The sequence below is a fragment of the Pristiophorus japonicus genome, chromosome 13, assembly GCF_044704955.1.
Source record: "Pristiophorus japonicus isolate sPriJap1 chromosome 13, sPriJap1.hap1, whole genome shotgun sequence".
NCBI lineage: Eukaryota > Metazoa > Chordata > Chondrichthyes > Pristiophoridae > Pristiophorus > Pristiophorus japonicus.
In genome coordinates, this window is record NC_091989.1 from 7251021 (window position 1) to 7269439 (window position 18419).

At 46.1% G+C, this 18419-nt stretch overlaps 1 protein-coding gene across 1 annotated transcript in view; it reads right to left on the reverse strand.

Moving 5' to 3' along the window:
• The window catches only part of dhtkd1 (dehydrogenase E1 and transketolase domain containing 1), a 99943-nt gene extending 81524 nt beyond the window's left edge, over window positions 1–18419 (reverse strand). The window contains exon 1 of the mRNA XM_070897105.1: window positions 18153–18419. Coding sequence (XP_070753206.1) covers window positions 18153–18330 — 178 coding nt within the window. The 5' untranslated portion in view covers window positions 18331–18419. The remainder of the gene's footprint in view (window positions 1–18152) is intronic.

Sequence of the window (18419 nt, forward strand, 5' to 3'; positions counted from 1 at the left end):
GTTGCAATGTGGGAAACGCGGCAGCCAATTTGCACACAGCAAGCTCCCACAAGCAGCAATGTGATAATGACCCAGACAATCTGTTTTAGTGATGTTGATTGAAGGAAAAATATTAGCGCCAAGACACCGGGGATAATTTCCCTGCTCTTCTTCGAAACAGTGACTTACACTATCATCCCTTTTGTCATTTAATTTCTCCTGCCTTCCACCCTATCACAGACCTTCCCTTTTGCTCTTTCCTCCCCGTCCCCGTTTCCCTGACTCTGCACTTGCTTAAAACCTGTTACATCTCTAATTTATTCCAGTTCTGACAAAAGATTATCGGCCTGAAATGTTAACTCGGTCTCTCTCTTCACAGATGCTGCCTGACCTTCTGATTATTTCCAGCATTTTCTGTTTTTATTCCTGGTTTCCTGCATCTGCAGAATTTTGATTTTGTATTCGTGTCTCAGGAGAAGTTTGAGGAAGAACAAATAATAACTAAAAAAAAGGAGTAGGCGAAATGACCCACCCCTATGTCACAATAACTAGACGGGTGTGTGCTGATAGCTGGCAATGAGGCAAGTAAATCCAGTTGACAGTCTAAGGCATGTAGCAGGCAGGGTGTGATAAATAAGCTTTGTGCCAGATTTGAGGTCCTGGTGTTCACTCTCCTCCCCAGGCGACCGAAGCCTGCGCTGGGACACTGGAGGCAGTGTTGGACCTCGTCATTGATAGGGAATTCAAGCTCTGCAGCCCGGCTGCAGTTTTGAAAGAACACAGACCACATTGCATTAAGTCATCAATCAACTTGACATTTTAGGACCTTGGGTAGCGAGCCAATTAAAGGTTAAAAGACTATCAATTGAACCAATAAGGTCAAAGAAGGCGAGTCCTTTTCTGTAAATTGAATCAGGTAGAAGTACAGCCATTTTGGCCATGTGGTCTCAGAAGGAAAGGCCTGGCTTAAAACCAGCAGCTTGTTGCTGCTGCCAGAATAAAGTTACATTAAAACTACAACCGGAGTTCGTATTTCATTGGAAATTAAGAGATCTAACAATTTTGGCGTCACGAACACGATCGCTGAGGGAAGAAACTGAATTTTGGACATCGGGCCTACATACTGAGGTCAGGACTCCTCTTTATAAAAAGTCCTCGGTCAAAAGTCTAAATTCGCCTCTCCTTCTATGCGATTCCGAAAGCCTCCGATTTGCGAACCCTCCGGTTGATAGTCAGCTCGAGGTCCCATAGACGTCTAACTTCGGCGGTGTGTTAGTTAATTAATCACCGACCCACTGATCGGCTGGAAAGCCTACGACTCGAGACCCCAGTAAAGAAATCAGTATTATGGCAGCAGGAGATAAGAGCAAAGAATTGCCTACAACTGTTAAAAGGTGGGCGGGCACTACCTGAGGTTTCGATGGATGAAATCCTCCAACAGTTGAAAGAATACATAGAGCAACAATTCGACTTATCTAAAACCTGTATTAAGATCGAACAAAAGTACGGAACCTCCAAAGGACAATGGTCCGTGGACGAGATGAAAAGGGTCTGGGGAAAAACGACCCGTATGAAAAATAAAGAGTGAACAAGATGGTCCCTAGCCGTTATGGGACAGATCTGAGTGAAATTATAATGCGTTCCCAACATGATCGAGAACTGACCAGTACAAAGGACCAATTGCAAGCTGTTTGTGCACAGCTGCAACAGAAAAGATTTGAACTTGAAAAGTCGGAAGCGGAAGTTAAAGATCTTAAAAGGTGAAATTAAAGAATGGAAAAAATCATTAGGTCAAGAGACAGTCATAGGAAAATGAAAATGTATCGGTCAATTCCCAGGGTACGCATGTTTGGATAAATTAAAAGCGCAAACCCGAAGACACAACCAAGGAATAGATACGAATTCTGAATCCTCCGACGATATAGGGTCGGAGGATGAAGAATTAGGGGTGCACTTTGCCCCGTTTAAAAAAAGACGAGTTGTAGTCAAATCAGAAGAGACTGCGGATGAGGGCGGAACCAAAAAAACGAGGAAAAGGGTGTATGCAGAATACTTATTTCATAATCCGGCAGACCCAGAGAAAATTGATAAATGGTCCAAGGAATTGCCCAATCAAAAGAAAGGAGCAGTAAAAACGTGGGACCAATTGGACCGCTTAAGAAATATATATCAACTTCATCCCTGGGATGGAGTGCAAATTTTGACCATAATGATGCCAAAAACACAGGGAAGAAAATTGCACGACAAGGCAGAAGAAGCTTTGGAGCAGAATGAGCAAGAATTAGACACAGGGTAGGAGGCGATTAAACACTGGCTGCAAACCTTCAGTCCAGCTAAGACAGACTGGGGAAAAATTGCAGCCTGCCAACAGAAAGGAACAGAGGAGGTCCTGGAGTATGACGAGTGGTTTAGATGCACGTGGCTAGAACATTCGGGTATGAATAATACGGATGAGGAAATGGATGAACAAGTGTTTGAACCCCTGAAAGCAGCTTTCGTGGCAGGTCTAAAGCCAGAACTGTCCAAAATGCTTAAGGTAGTGTTACCGGACTGGGAAGGTAGAGGAACTACCTTTGCAGCATTGGTGGATCAATGTAACCAATTAGGTCGGGATATGGGAGTGAAAGTCCGAGCTGTACAGGCTATGGGATGGAAATCCCAGGATTCCAATAAATAGTCATTAGGAAAATTACCCGGAAAATGTCATTATTGTGGGAAAGAAGGTCACTAAGCCAAGACGTGCAGGGCAAAACAGCAAGGTCATGGCCGGGGAAGAGGACGCAGCCAGGGATACAATTCAGCCAACAAACTAGGCTTGTCACAAGATAACGACCTCATAGAAGCATTTAATGACAATACAACAGAAGGAGTTACTTGGGATAGCAAAAAACAATTAGAGCCCACCCTGGTCTACCTCCTCGCACTAATACAACAAAGAGGAGATGGGCTATATATAACTGTGAGGGTGGGCGATAAGGATGTGGACTGTCTTTTAGACACAGGGATGGAATGAACATGCTTACCCCGACAATATGGAGACTTTTTGCCGTTGGATGGTCGGGCACGTACAGCCTATGGAGTTGGGGGCCATAAAATGGAAATTAAAAGGACAACACCGGTACTTATAGGGCTGGGTCCACATGAACTAACCATGCCGGTCTGGATAGGCCCAGTAGATCAACCCCTTTTGGGAATGGACGTTCTAATCCAAATAGATTCATCGTTGCACTTCGAGAATGGTCGGGTGACATGGTCAATTAGAACTTTGAAGAAAGAAGAATTGAAGGAACACCCGATATGGGCTAAAGATAAGAACGATTGTGGCCTACTCCAGATGGAGCCTGCGTCATGTACCGGGACCAAGCCGCCATGCACTAAACAGTATCCCATCAGTCCAACTGTCATCGCGGGAATCTTACCGGTTATTCAGCAATTGGAGAAACAAGGGGTGCTTATTAAAACGCATAGCTCCTCCAATAGCCCCGTGTGGCCAGTACAGAAATCTAATGAGACTTGGCGTTTGACTGTCGATTATAGGAAAGCTAACCAGCGTATTAATCAAAAAGCTCCTTTGGTCACAGATCCCTCCACCATTTTTAATGCCCTCAAACCGGAACATAAATATTTCTCGGTTATAGATATGGCCAACGGATTTTGGTCGGTGCCTCTGGCACCGGAGGTTCGACAGTGGTTTGCTTTCACGGTCCAAGGACAACAGTATACTTGGACCCGGTTGCCGCAGGGTTTCCACAACAGCCCGACGGTATTCCACATGGCTTTACAAAGCCATTTGCGAGAATTACCTCCCCTGTCATCCACAGTCATCCAATATGTAGACCGAAACGCACACAGCATTCGAAATAAAGTAAATGAGTTGACGGCACAAATCATTACAAATGGGTATGATATGGTGGCCATTACAGAAACATGGTTGCAGGGTGGCCAAGACTGGGAATTAAACATACAGGGGTATCTGACAATTCGGAAAGATAGACAAGAAGTGAAAGGAGGTGGGTTAGCTCTGTTAATAGAGGATGATATATCAGGGCAGTTGTGAGAGACGATATTGGCTCTAATGAACAAAATGTTGAATCATTGTGGGTGGAGATTAGAGATAGTAAGGGGAAAAAGTCACTGGTGGGCGTAGTTTATAGGCCCCCAAATAATAACTTCACGGTGGGGCGGGCAATAATGAAGGGAATAATGGAGGCATGTGAAAAAGGAACGGCAGTAGTCATGGGGGATTTTAACCTACATATCGATTGGTCAAATCAAATCGCACGGGGTAGCCTGGAGGAGGAATTCATAGAATGCATACGGGATTGTTTCTTAGAACAGTATGTAACAGGACCTACAAGGGAGCAAGCTATCTTAGATCTGGTCCTGTGTAATGAGACAGGAAAAATAAACGATCTCCTAGTAAAAGATCTTCTCGGAATGAGTGATCACAGTACAGTTGAATTTGTAATAGATTGAGGGTGAGGAAGTTGTGTCAGAAACGAGCGTACTATGCTTAAACAAAGGAGACTATAGTGGGATGAGGGCAGAGTTGGCTAAAGTAGACTGGAAACACAGACTAAACGGTGGCACAATTGAGGAACAGTGGAGGACTTTTAAGGAGCTCTTTCATAGTGCGCAACAAAAATATATTCCAGTGAAAAAGAAGGGCGGTAAGAGAAGGGATAACCAGCCATGGATAACCAAGGAAATAAAGGAGAGTATCAAATCAAAGACCAATGCGTATAAGGTGGCCAAGGTTAGTGGGAAACTAGAGGATTGGGAAAATTTTAAACAACAGCAAAGAATGACTAAAAAAGCAATAAAGAAAGGAAAGATAGATTACGAAGGTAAACTTGCGCAAAACATAAAAACAGATAGTAAAAGCTTTTACAGATATATAAAACGGAAAAGTGTGACTAAAGTAAATGTTGGTCCCTTAGAAGATGAGAAGGGGGATTTAATAATGGGAAATGTGGAAATGGCTGAGACCTTAAACAATTATTTTGCTTCGGTCTTCACAGTGGAAGACAGAAAAACCATGCCAAAATTTGCTGGTCACAGGAATGTGGGAAGGGAGAACCTTGAGACAATCACTATCACTAGGGGGGTAGTGCTGGACAGGCTAATGGGACTCAAGGTAGACAAGTCCCCTGGTCCTGATGAAATGCATCCCAGGGTATTAAAAGAGATGGCGGAAGTTATAGCAGATGCATTCGTTATAATCTACCAAAATTCTCTGGACTCTGGGGAGGTACCAGCGGATTGGAAAGCAGCTAATGTAATGCCTCTGTTAAAAAAAGGGGGCAGACAAAAGGCAGGTAACTATAGGCCGGTTAGTTTAACATCTGTAGTGGGGAAAATGCTTGAAACTATCATAAAAGGAAGAAATAGCGGGACATCTAGATAGGAATAGTGCAATCAAGCAGACGCAGCATGGATTCATGAAGGGGAAATCATGTTTAACTAATTTACTGGAATTCTTTGAGGATATAACGAGCATGGTGGATAGAGGTGTACCGATGGATGTGGTGTATTTAGATTTCCAAAAGGCATTCGATAAGGTGCACACAAAAGGTTACTGCAGAAGATAAAGGTACGCGGAGTCAGAGGAAATGTATTAGCATGGATAGAGAATTGGCTGGTGAACAGAAAGCAGAGAGTCGGGATAAATGGGTCCTTTTCAGGTTGGAAATCGGTGGTTAGTGGTGTGCCACAGGGATCGGTGCTGGGACCACAACTGTTTGCAATATACATAGATGACCTGGAAGAGAGATGACCTGGAAGAGGGGACGGAGTGTAGTGTAACAAAATTTGCAGATGACACAAAGATTAGTGGGAAAGTGGGTTGTGTAGAGGACAGAGAGAGGCTGCAAAGAGATTTAGATAGGTTAAGTGAATGGGCTAAGGTTTGACAGATGGAATACAATGTCGGAAAGTGAGGTCATCCACCTTGGGAAAAAAAAAAAACAGTAAAAGGGATAATTATTTGAATGGGGAGAAATTACAACATTCTGAGGTACAGAGGGACATGGGGCTCCTTGTGCATGAATCCCAAAAAAAGTTAGTTTGCAGGTGCAGCAGATAATCAGGAAGGCGAATGGAATGTTGGCCTTCATTGCGAGAGGGATGGAGTACAAAAGCAGGGAGGTCCTGCTGCAACTGTATAGGGTATTGGTGAGGCCGCACCTGGAGTACTGCGTGCAGTTTTGGTCACCTTACTTAAGGAAGGATATACTGGCTTTGGAGTGGGTACAGAGACGATTCACTCGGCTGATTCCGGAGATGAGGGGGTTACCTTATGATGATAGATTGAGTAGACTGGGTCTTTACTCGTTGGAGTTCAGAAGAATGAGGGGTGATCTTATAGAAACATTTAAAATAATGAAAGGGATAGACAAGATAGAGGCAGAGAGGTTGTTTCCACTGGTAGGGGAGACTAGAACTAGGGGGCACAGCCTCAAAATACGGGGGAGCCAATTTAAAACCGAGTTGAGAAGGAATTTCTTCTCCCAGAGGGTTGTGAATCTGTGGAATTCTCTGCCCAAGGAAGCAGTTGAGGCTAACTCATTGAATGTATTCAAGTCACAGATAGATAGATTTTTAACCAATAAGGGAATTAAGGGTTATGGGGAGCGGGCGGGTAAGTGGAGCTGAGTCCATGGCCAGATCAGCCATGGTCTTGTTGAATGGCGGAGCAGGCTCGAGGGGCTAGATGGCCTACTCCTGTTCCTAATTCTTATGTTCTTATGTTATATCCTGCTAGCTTCAAACACGGAAGAACAGCATGAACAAGATTTATGAGCTTTGCTGGACCACCTTTGGCTGAAAGGACATAAAGCCAGCATCGACAAAGCACAAATATCCCAAGAAGAGGTTGTATACCTGGGACAAAAGATTTCACAAGGAAAGAGAGAACTTACCCAGGATAGAACTGCAGCCATTCGGGCTGCTAAAAAACCCACCACTATTCAGGAACTAAGGTCTTTTTTGGGATTGTGTAACTTTAACAGAAATTGGACTGACTCCTTCATACAGCTTGCTCAGCCATTGAATGATATTTTAAAGGGGAAACGTGCCTCTAAAGAAGCCATCACCCTCACTAAAGAACAGCAAGAGGCCTTCCCGAGTTTGAAAAAGGTTTTGTCTCAGCACCGGCTCTGGGAATCCCCGACAGTGGTAAGCCATTTACCCTGTTTGTCCATGAGAAAGAAAGATATATGACAGCTATACTGACACATGAACATGGGGATCGGCAAAGACCTATTGGCTATTATTCGGCAAAACTGGATGCGGTAGCCCTCGGATGGGGAAGTTGCCTAAGGGCCATGGAAGCTACATGTCGAGCGGTAATGATCACAGCGGGTCTAGTCCTCGACCAAAAGCTGATTGTCAAGTGTCCCCACACCGTACATGCTTTGCTGTCTATGAATAGAATGTCTCAGGTGACAGCAGCTAGATGGACCCGCTGGACAGCAGTTTTGGAAGCTCCTAATGTCCATATCGTCCGGGCCAGCCCGGTTAATCCCGCAACTATGCTCCCAATGTCAGAATCGAGGGAGCAAGAGGGGGGAGAATGTGAAGAGTATGACTGCGTGGAGATTTTAAAAGAAACAGAAGAAGCAGCCTTAGCAGCAGAGGAGCCTCTGCACTACCCAGACCTCATCCTGTTTTCAGATGGTTCCTCTTTTATTGACAATGGTACCAGAAAAGCAGGATGGACAGTTACAACCTTATATGAGGTAGTGGCAAAAGGTTGTTTACCCTCAGGAACATCAGCACAACAGGCCAAGTTACAGGCCCTGTCAGAAGCATGTCGAATAGCAGAAGGACAGACAGCTAATGTCTACACAGATTTGCGTTATGCTTTTGGAGTCGCTCACGACTTTGGTCTGTTATGGCGGAAAAGAGGATTCCTCACTGCTGCTGGTCCACCTATCCGAAATGGAAAAGTCGTCCGATACTTACTCGAGGCCATACAATTACCTCAGGAAGTGTCCATCCTGAAGTGTAAGGCCCATACCAAGGAAAATACCACGGAAGCACAAGGAAATGCCCTAGCTGACCAGGCAGCTAAAGATGTCGCCTCACATGGCCGTTCCCCCAGAAGAACCAACACAGATGTGCAGATTGAAAGCACTCAGGACTCTGACACGAGACCTTCAAACAATGCAAGGCGAGTGCTCCAGAGAGGAAAAATGGACAGCATCTGAGCGGCAGTTGGGGAGAGGCGGGAGCAGCGTCGGAGCGGCCTATAAAAGGCCCAGCGGGAGCTTGAGTACCAGCGGCAGTTGGCGAGAGGCGGGAGCAGTGTCGGAGCGGCCTATAAAAGGCCCAGCGGGAGCTCGAGTACCAGCGGCAGTTGGCGAGAGGCGGGAGCAGTGTCGGAGCGGCCTTTAAAAGGCCCAGCGGGAGCTCGAGTACCAGCGGCAGTAGGTGAGAGGCGGGAGCAGCGTCGGAGCGGCCTATAAAAGGCGTACCGGTGCAGCTACAGAGGGAGAGAAAGCAAAATAGAAGTAGAAAGGAATCAAAAGGTGACGTCACAGCCAATGGGGTAAGTGATTGGTGAGTAGCTTTTCCTTTCTTTTTTATATCAGTAAGTTAACTGTAACATTGTTATTACCAATTTAAGGGTATCTAAGGGTTAAGGCATGGCAGGAGAGCTCGGTCACGTGATATGCTCCTCCTGTACCATGTGGGAACTCGGACACTTCCGGTGTCCCTGACGACTACGTGTGTGAGAAGTGTATCCGCCTCCAGCTCCTGACGGTCCGCGTTGCAGAATTGGAGCCGAGGGTGGATTCACTCTGGAGCATCCACGATGCTGAGAATGACGTGAGTATCACGTGTAGCGAGTTGGTCTTACCGCATGAGAAGGGTCCACAGCCAGATAGGGAATGGAAGACCAGCAGGAAGAGCAGTGCAAGGAAGGTAGTGCAGGGGTCCCCTGTGGTCATCCCCCTGCAAAACAGATACACTGCTTTGAGTACTGTTGGGGGGGGGATGACTCATCAGGGGAGGGCAGCAGCAGCCAAGTTCATGGCACCGTGGCTGGCTCTGCTGCACAGGAGGGCAAGAAAAAGAGTGCGAGCGCGATAGTGATAGGGGATTCAATGGTGAGGGGAATAGATAGGCGTTTCTGCGGCCGCAACCGAGACTCCAGGATGGTATGTTGCCTCCCTGGTGCAAGGGTCAAGGATGTCTCGGAGCGGGTGCAGGACATTCTGAAATGGGAGGGAGAACAGCCAGTTGTCATGGTGCACATTGGTACCAACGACATAGGTAAAAAAAGGGATGAGGTCCTACGAAACGAATTTAAGGAGCTAGGAGCTAAATTAAAAAGTAGGACCTCAAAAGTAGTAATCTCGGGATTGCTACCAGTGCCACGTGCTAGTCAGAGTAGGAATCGCAGGATAGCGCAGATGAATACGTGGCTTGAGCAGTGGTGCAGCAGGGAGGGATTCAAATTCCTGGGGCATTGGAACCGGTTCTGGGGGAGGTGGGACCAGTACAATCCGGACGGTCTGCACCTGGGCAGGACCGAAACCAATGTCCTAGGGGGAGTGTTTGCTAGTGCTGTTGGGGAGGAGTTAAACTAATATGGCAGGGGGATGGGAACCAATGCAGGGAGACAGAGGGAGACAAAAAGGAGGTAGAGGCAGGAGACGGAGGGGAGATTGAGGGGGGGGGGGGGGTGGGGGGGCGGAGAGGCCCGGGGCGGGGAACAGGAAGGGCCACTGTGCGGCAGAATTCTAAAAGGACAAAGGGTGTTAAAAAAACAAGCCTGAAGGCTTTGTGTCTTAATGCAAGGAGTATCCGCAATAAGGTGGATGAATTAACTGTGCAAATAGATGTTAACAAATATGATGTGATTGGGATTACGGAGACGTGGCTCCAAGATGATCAGGGCTGGGAACTCAACATCCAGGGGTATTCAACATTCAGGAAGGATAGAATAAAAGGAAAAGGAGGTGGGATAGCATTGCTGGTTAAAGAGGAGATTAATGCAATAGTTAGGAAAAACATTAGCTTGGATGATGTGGAATCTATATGGGTAGAGCTGCAGAACACCAAAGGGCAAAAAACATTAGTGCGAGTTGTGTACAGACCTCCAAACAGTAGTGATGATGTTGGGAAGGGCATCAAACAGGAAATTAGGGGTGCATGCAAGAAAGGTACAGCAGTTATAATGGGTGACTTTAATATGCACATAGATTGGGCTAGCCAAACTGGAAGCAATACGGTGGAGGAGGATTTCCTGGAGTGCATAAGGGATGGTTTTCTAGACCAATATGTCGAGGAACAACTCGGGGGGAGGCCATCTTAGACTGGGTGTTGTGTAATAAGAGAGGACTAATTAGCAATCTCATTGTGCGAGGCCCCTTGGGGAAGAGTGACCATAATATGGTGGAATTCTGCATTAGAATGGAGAATGAAACAGTTAATTCAGAGATCATGGTCCAGAACTTAAAGAAGGCTAACTTTGAAGGTATGAGGCGTGAATTGGCTAGGATAGATTGGCGAATGCTACTTAAGGGGTTGACTGTGGATGGGCAATGGCAGACATTTAGAGACCGCATGGATGAATTACAACAATTGTACATTCCTGTCTGGCATAAAAATAAAAAAGGGAAGGTGGCTCAACCGTGGCTATCTAGGGAAATCAGGGATAGTATTAAAGCCAAGGAAGTGGCATACAAATTGGCCAGAAATAGCAGCGAACCTGGGGACTGGGAGAAATTTAGAACTCAGCAGAGGAGGACAAAGGGTTTGATTAGGGCAGGGAAAATGGAGTACGAGAAGAAGCTTGCAGGGAACATTAAGGCGGATTGCAAAAGTTTCTATCGGTATGTAAAGAGAAAAAGGTTAGTAAAGACAAACGTAGGTCCCCTGCAGTCAGAATCAGGGAAGTCATAACGGGGAACAAAGAAATGGCAGACCAATTGAACAAGTACTTTGGTTCAATATTCACTAAGGAGGACACAAACAACCTTCCGGATATAAAAGGGGTCAGAGGATCTAGTAAGGAGGAGGAACTGAGGGAAATCTTTATTAGTCGGAAAATTGTGTTGGGGAAATTGATGGGATTGAAGGCCGATAAATCCCCAGGGCCTGATGGACTGCATCCCAGAGTACTTAAGGAGGTAGCCTTGGAAATAGCGGATGCATTGACAGTCATTTTCCAACATTCCATTGACTCTGGATCAGTTCCTATCGAGTGGAGGGTAGTCAATGTAACCCCACTTTTTTAAAAAAGGAGGGAGAGAGAAAGCAGGGAATTATGGACCGGTCAGCCTGACCTCAGTAGTGGGTAAAATGATGGAATCAATTATTAAGGATGTCATAGCAGCGCATTTGGAAAATGGTGACATGATAGGTCCAAGTCAGCATGGATTTGTGAAGGGGAAATCATGCTTGACAAATCTTCTGGAATTTTTTGAGGATGTTTCCAGTAAAGTGGACAAAGGAGAACCAGTTGATGTGGTATATTTGGACTTTCAGCAGGCTTTCGACAAGGTCCCACACAGGAGATTAATGTGCAAAGTTAAAGCACATGGGATTGGGGGTAGTGTGCTGACGTGGATTGAGAACTGGTTGTCAGACAGGAAGCAAAGAGTAGGAGTAAATGGGTATACTTTTCAGGATGGCAGGCAGTGACTAGTGGGGTACCGCAAGGTTCTGTGCTGGGGCCCCAGCTGTTTACATTGTACATTAATGATTTGGTCGAGGGGATTAAATGTAGTATCTCCAAATTTGCGGATGACACTAAGTTGGGTAGCAGTGTTAGCTGCGAGGCGGATGCTATGAGGCTGCAGAGTGACTTGGATAGGTTAGGTGAGTGGGCAAATGCATGGCAGATGAAGTATAATGTGGATAAATGTGAGGTTATCCACTTTGGTGGTAAAAACAGAGAGACAGACTATTATCTGAATGGTGACAGATTAGGAAAAGGGAAGGTGCAACGAGACCTGGGTGTCATGGTACATCAGTCATTGAAGGTTGGCATGCAGGTACAGCAGGCGGTTAAGAAAGCAAATGGCATGTTGGCCTTCATAGCAAGGGGATTTGAGTACAGGGGCAGGGAGGTGCTACTACAGTTATACAGGGCCTTGGTGAGGCCACACCTGGAGTATTGTGTACAATTTTGGTCTCCTAATTTGAGGAAGGACATTTTTGCTATTGAGGGAGTGCAGCGAAGATTCACCAGACTGATTCCCGGGATGGTGGGACTGACTTATCAAGAAAGACTGGATCAACTGGGCTTGTATTCACTGGAGTTCAGAAGAACGAGAGGGGATCTCATAGAAACGTTTAAAATTCTGACGGGTTTGGACAGGTTAGATGCAGGAAGAATGTTCCCAATGTTGGGGAAGTCCAGAACCAGGGGTCACAGTCTAAGGATAAGGGATAAGCCATTTAGGACCGAGATGAGGAGAGACTTCTTCACCCAGAGAGTGGTGAACCTGTGGAATTCTCTGCCACAGAAAGTGGTTGGGGCCAATTCATTAAATATATTCAAAAAGGAGTTAGATGAAGTCCTTACTACTTGGGGGATCAAGGGGTATGGCGAGAAAGCAGGAATGGGGTACTGAAGTTTCAGTTCAGCCATGAACTCATTGAATGGCGGTGCAGGCTAGAAGGGCTGAATGGCCTACTCCTGCACCTATTTTCGATGTTTCTATGTTTCTATGGATTGAGGCAGGAATTAAGCTATGTGAAGATGGTGTCTGGAGACAAAGAGTTCCCGACAAGCCAGTCGCGCCATAAGTGCTTAAGCCTTTTTTAGCCCAACAGATTCACTCGTGGGGACACTTGGCCTCAACAGATGGCGGCACGGTTCCAGAAAAGCTGGTGGGGTCGGGGATTTAAAAAACATGCCCAGCTGGTAGCAGACCGCTGTGTGGTCTGCCAGAAAAATAATTCTAGACCCATCACGGTAATGCCCCAACTGAGGCCCCCTGCCCCTGTCGGACCATTCCAGCATCTGCAGGTTGATTATATATCTCTTCCTTCATGCCAAGGACACACTAACATTCTTGTCATGGTCGACAGATTCTCTAGATGGGTAGAAGCTGTCCCAACTAAAAGAGCCACAGCCAATCACACTGCAAAGGTCTTGTGTAAGGATTACATTCCCCGATGGGGAGTCCCGAGTAGCATTGACTCAGATCAGGGAACACACTTCACAGGTGCTGTCTGCCAAGAAGTCTGTAGGTTACTGAACATTACGTGAGATTTACACTGTCCTTATTATCCACAATCATCAGGACAAGTAGAGCGAATGAATCGAACTCTGAAACAACGGCTTGCCAAATATCACCAAGAAGGAACACCATGGCCCCAGGCACTACCAATAGTGCTATGTAGCATTAGGGCAACCCTGAACAGAACTACAGGTCTAAGCCCATTTGAAATTATAACAGGAAGACCCATGTCGCTGCCAGGAACTATCGATTTACAGAAAGCTGATGTTCACTTTATGAGTGACGCTTTGTTATCATACTGTCAGAATTTAACCAATGCTATTAGTTCTGTTTCCCGACAGATATCGGCAGCTTGGGGTAATCCACCCGAAGGAGGACACGACATCATCCTGGGAGTCTGGGTGTATGTGAAAAAGTTGCATAAAGAACCTTTGGGTGCCAAGTGGGAGGGACCTTATCAAGTGTTATTGACCACCCAGGCAGCTGTTAAAGTCCAAGGAAAGAAAGCCTGGATCCACGCTTCACACGTTAAACGAGCACCCGTAACTGAAGCTGAAATCTAATAAGGACAATTACTTTTTGCCAAATGTATAAATTTACTGTATTGCTGACTGTAGGTATTCTAGGCATTTGCCTACTTCTTACTAGCTGACCCTCTGCACCAAAGGGAAATAGTAGGGTAGCAAGGGAATTACATGTAAATACCTTTTTATATATGTCATACATTTATGTCAAAAAAGGTAACATTTCTAGTTGTTGAGTGTGTGCGCATATTCCTATTCACTCAAAAGGGAGGGATTCCCTTGAGGCCAGTTCCCTTGAATATCTCGGAAATGGCTGAGTGGATAATTAATCAAAACAAAACAGGCAATGCGTTTCAGGATAAGGAAAACTGGGCACGTAAATGGAAGTCAGCAGGTTACAATCTGACTATCTTTGAAGGGGGATACCAACCGTGCTACAATAATTCCAAACGGCCCCCATTTTTTGTTATCACTAATACAACGGGAATAGGAAGACCGGGGGGAATCGATCTGTCTGATTAGAAACATCGAAGGAGGCCAAATTATGGGGTATAGTAACTGCTCCCGGAATTATAATATAATCAAGCCATGGAACCGTCCAAACTGGGCCGATGTGGGAACTTTTAACGTAACAGGGATTCTGAATAAAACAGATGGAAAAGCCTGGACAGGCCCCGGAGTGTTGCTGACAAAGAAACAGCTAACATTCTTTGCCCATAATGGCACTTATTGGGTGTGTGGCCACAAGGCCTACCCTTGGCTGCCCCAGAATTAGGGATCCTGCTATTTAGCCTACATTGTGCCTTATATGTATCATATAAAGTCACTGTCGGAACATTTACACCGTCCTAAGAGCGCTATCACAGAAACAGAGAGGTTCTTTGCCATTCTGATCCCCAGGTATGGGACCGCCAGACTGGCAAGGGAATCCATTAACATGGCATCCGTTGTGGAACAGGTAGCCAATGATACCTCAGAGGCCCTAGTTAAAATCAATGCAGAAATGGTAGCAATCCGCACAGTAGCCCTACAGAATAGACTGGCCCTTGGTTACATCCTGGCTGAAAAGGGAGGTACTTGCGCCCTACTCAGAACTGAGTGTTGCACATATATCCCAGATAGCTCCGAAGAAATTACCCACTTAGCGGAGCATATCCAAAAGGAGGTAGAAAACCTTAAGCAACCCCCATCATTCACTTTGTGGAGCGGTGCCACTGAATGGCTAGGTTCAATTGGAACTTCATTGGTGGAAGGTTTAATTTTATTTGCTGTAATTATTTTACTTTTATATTGTTTGTTTATGTTGATTAAATGTTGTTGCGACCAGGCGGCTGTAGCTGCTGCCCCGCAGGTGAGACACCTTGCAGGTTCCAGCAGACCGTCTGTACGTGGCACAGGGGTATGTTATGCTTAAGGGAAGGTTGTTTACTGGTTGAATTAAGATATTGATTTGGATTAAATTGGAATAAGGTTAATTAACCTACTAAAACCAGACTTCCATTGTGGTCACGATGGAACTCGGGTTGGTGTAAATTTGTGTGGAAGCTACTAGTCTGGACATGTGGCGAAACACATCAACAAATTTGAGAAGGAAACTCTATGAAGATGTATGAAATTATTTTGTAGAATGTTTAACCAGTGATAGCTGATGTTTTATGATGCAGTTTGTGAAAGAATCAAAGGGGGGATTGATAGGGAATTCAAGCTCTGCAGCCCGGCTGCAGTTTTGAAAGAACACAGACCACATTGCATTAAGTCATCAATCAACTTGGAATTTTAGGACCTTGGGTAGCGAGCCAATTAAAGGTTAAAATACTTTCAATTGAGCCAATAAGGTCAAAGAAGGCAAGTTCTTTTCTGTAAATTGAACCAGGTATAAGTACAGCCATTTTGGCCATGTGGTCTCAGAAGGACAAAGGCCTGGCTTAAAACCAGAGCTTGTTGCTGCTGCCAGAATAAAGTTACATTAAAACTACAACCGGAGTTCATATTTCATTGGAAATTAAGAGATCTAACATCATCGATGTCTGCCCTTGCTGATGACCACACTCGACCAGCTCTGATGGGCAGGCCACATCGTCTGCATGCCCAACACGAGACTCCGTAAGCAAGTGCTCTACTCAGAACGCCTACACGGCAAGCGAGCCCCAGGTGGGCAGAGGAAACATTTCAAGGACACCCTCAAAGCTTCCTTGATAAAATGCAACATCCCCACCGACACCTGGGAGTCCTTGGCCAAAGACCACCCCAAGTGGAGGAAGAGTATCCGGGAGGGCTCTGAGCACCTCGAGTCTCGTCGCCGAGAGCATGGAGAAATCAAGCGCAGGCAAACCAGACTCTCCACCCTTTCCTTCAACCACTGTCTGTCCCACCTGTGGCAGAGACTGTAATTCCTGCATAGGACTGTACAGCCACCTGAGAACTCACTTTTAGAGTGGAAGCAAGTCTTCCTCGATTTCAAGGGTCTGCCTATGAGGATGATGATGTGACAAGTAAAAACAGAAAAAGCTGGAAATCTCAGTGGGTCAGGCAGCATCTGTGGAGAGAGAAACAGAGTTAACGTTTCAGGTCGGTGACCCTTCGTTAGAACTGGAAAAAGTTCGAGATGTTACAGGTTTTTAAGCAAGTGTCGGGGCAGGGGAAGGGAGGAAAGAACAAAAGGGAAGGTCTTGATCGGAGAGATTAAATGACAAAAGGAATTATGGTGCAAGGCGAAAGGAGATGGTAATGGGACAAGTAAAGAAACAAAAGATGGGTCCAAAGGAGATGTAAATGGCAGAATCGTAACCTCCGCCCCCATTTTTTCAGATGGCAGTTGTTGCTGATGATTCACATATCCGCAGCATAACTAAGACCGCCTATTTCCACCGCTGTAACATTGCCCGTCTCCGACCCCGCCTCAGCTCATCCGCTGCTGAAACCCTCATCCATGCTTTTGTTACCTATAGACTTGACTAGTCCAACACACTCCTGGCTGGCCTCCCACATTCTACCCTACGTAAACTAGAGATGATCCAGAACTCTGCTGTCTGTGTCCTAACTCGCACCAAGTCCCGCTCACCCATCAATCATCATAGGCAGTCCCTCAGAATCAAGGAAGACTTGCTTCCACTCTTAAAATATGAGTCCTTAGGTGGCTGAACAGTCAAATACGAGAACCACAGTCCCTGTCACAGATGGGACATATGGTCGTTGAGGAAAAGGGTGGGTGGGACTGGTTTGCCACACACTCTTTCCGCTGCCTGCATCACCCATCACCCCCTGTGCTCGCTGACCTACATTGGCTTCTGGTTAAGCAGCGCCTCGATTTCAAAATTCTCACCTTTATTTTCAAATCCCTCTGTGACCTTGTCCCTCCCGATCTCTAATCTCCTCCAGCCCCACAAACCCCCCACCCAGAGATGTCTACGCTCCTCTAATTCTGCCCTCCTGAGCATCCCTGATTATAATCGCTCCACCATCGGTGGCCGTGCCTTCTGTTGCCTGGGCCCCAAGCTCTGGAACTCCCTCCCTGAACCTCTCCGCCTCTCTTTCCTCATTCAAGACGCTCCTTAAAACATACCTCTTTCACCTGCGCTAATTTCTACTTATGAGGCTCGGTGTCAAATTTTTATCTCATAATACTCCTGTGAAGCGCCTTGGGAAGTTTCACAACGTTAAAGGCGCTATATAAATACACGTTGTTATTGATTCTGCTATTCCCATTTACATCTCCTCTCGACCCATCTTTTGTTTCTTCACCTGTCCCATTACTGTATCCTTTCACTTCGCACCATTGTCCCTTTTGTCTTTTACTGTCTCCTGCCTTTCACCCAATCACAGACCTTCCCTTTTGTCCTCCCCTCCTTTCCCTGCCTCTGAGCTGGCTTAAAAATCTGTAACATCTCTAACTTTTTCCCCATTCTGACGAAAGGTCATCGACCTGAAACGTTAGCTCTGTTTCTCTCTCTCCACAGATGCTGCCTGACCTGCTGAGTGTTTCCAGTGTGACTAAAACTGGCGGCAGCTGTTGGAAGGGACGTGTGTACCCAGCAGGCTGACAGAAGTCCAGGCAGGAGCACACTGGCTACCACACCAGTGTGGTAGCGAGAACATTGGCAACTTTACAGGTCAGGCTGAAATGCAGGAACCCAGTGGTTGTATACTCAGGATCTGATCATGGAACATCCTCCTAGTGCTCTGGAGGAGCAAAACTAAGAGCTGTGAGGCAGCCATTTGCAGTGGAAGGTGGAAGGTTCAGTGTCGGCAGCGATGTAGCAAAAATCGAGGAAGCGCCTTCCTAAAATTATTACTTTGAAAGTCACAAAAGTTTGCAATTACAATGCTCGCTGACTTGGCGCGGGGAGCAGTTTACAGACCCTCGCCCTTACTCTCATTACATGTTTTACAGTCCAGTTCCAACCCTGAAAAAACTCTGGGGTTTAAAAGACAAACAACGCCGACTGACCTGGAGTGGGGACTGCTTCTGCTGTGCATTTGACATTACGGTCATTCCTGTGCGGTTTGTAGCCATAAACTCCTCTCTCGCTGCGGTAAAGACGCCTCAGTCTGACACTCTGGCACACTGCCCTCGCGGGCCTGCCCAATGGCCCACTAATCACTGCACTGAGGATAGAAGCCAACATCCTTTGTGTTTCCTTTTAACCTTTTTCTCTCCCTTCCCGAAATAAATATAATTTCCGCCTTTCCCCTGAGCGCGTGCTTCTAAAGCCAG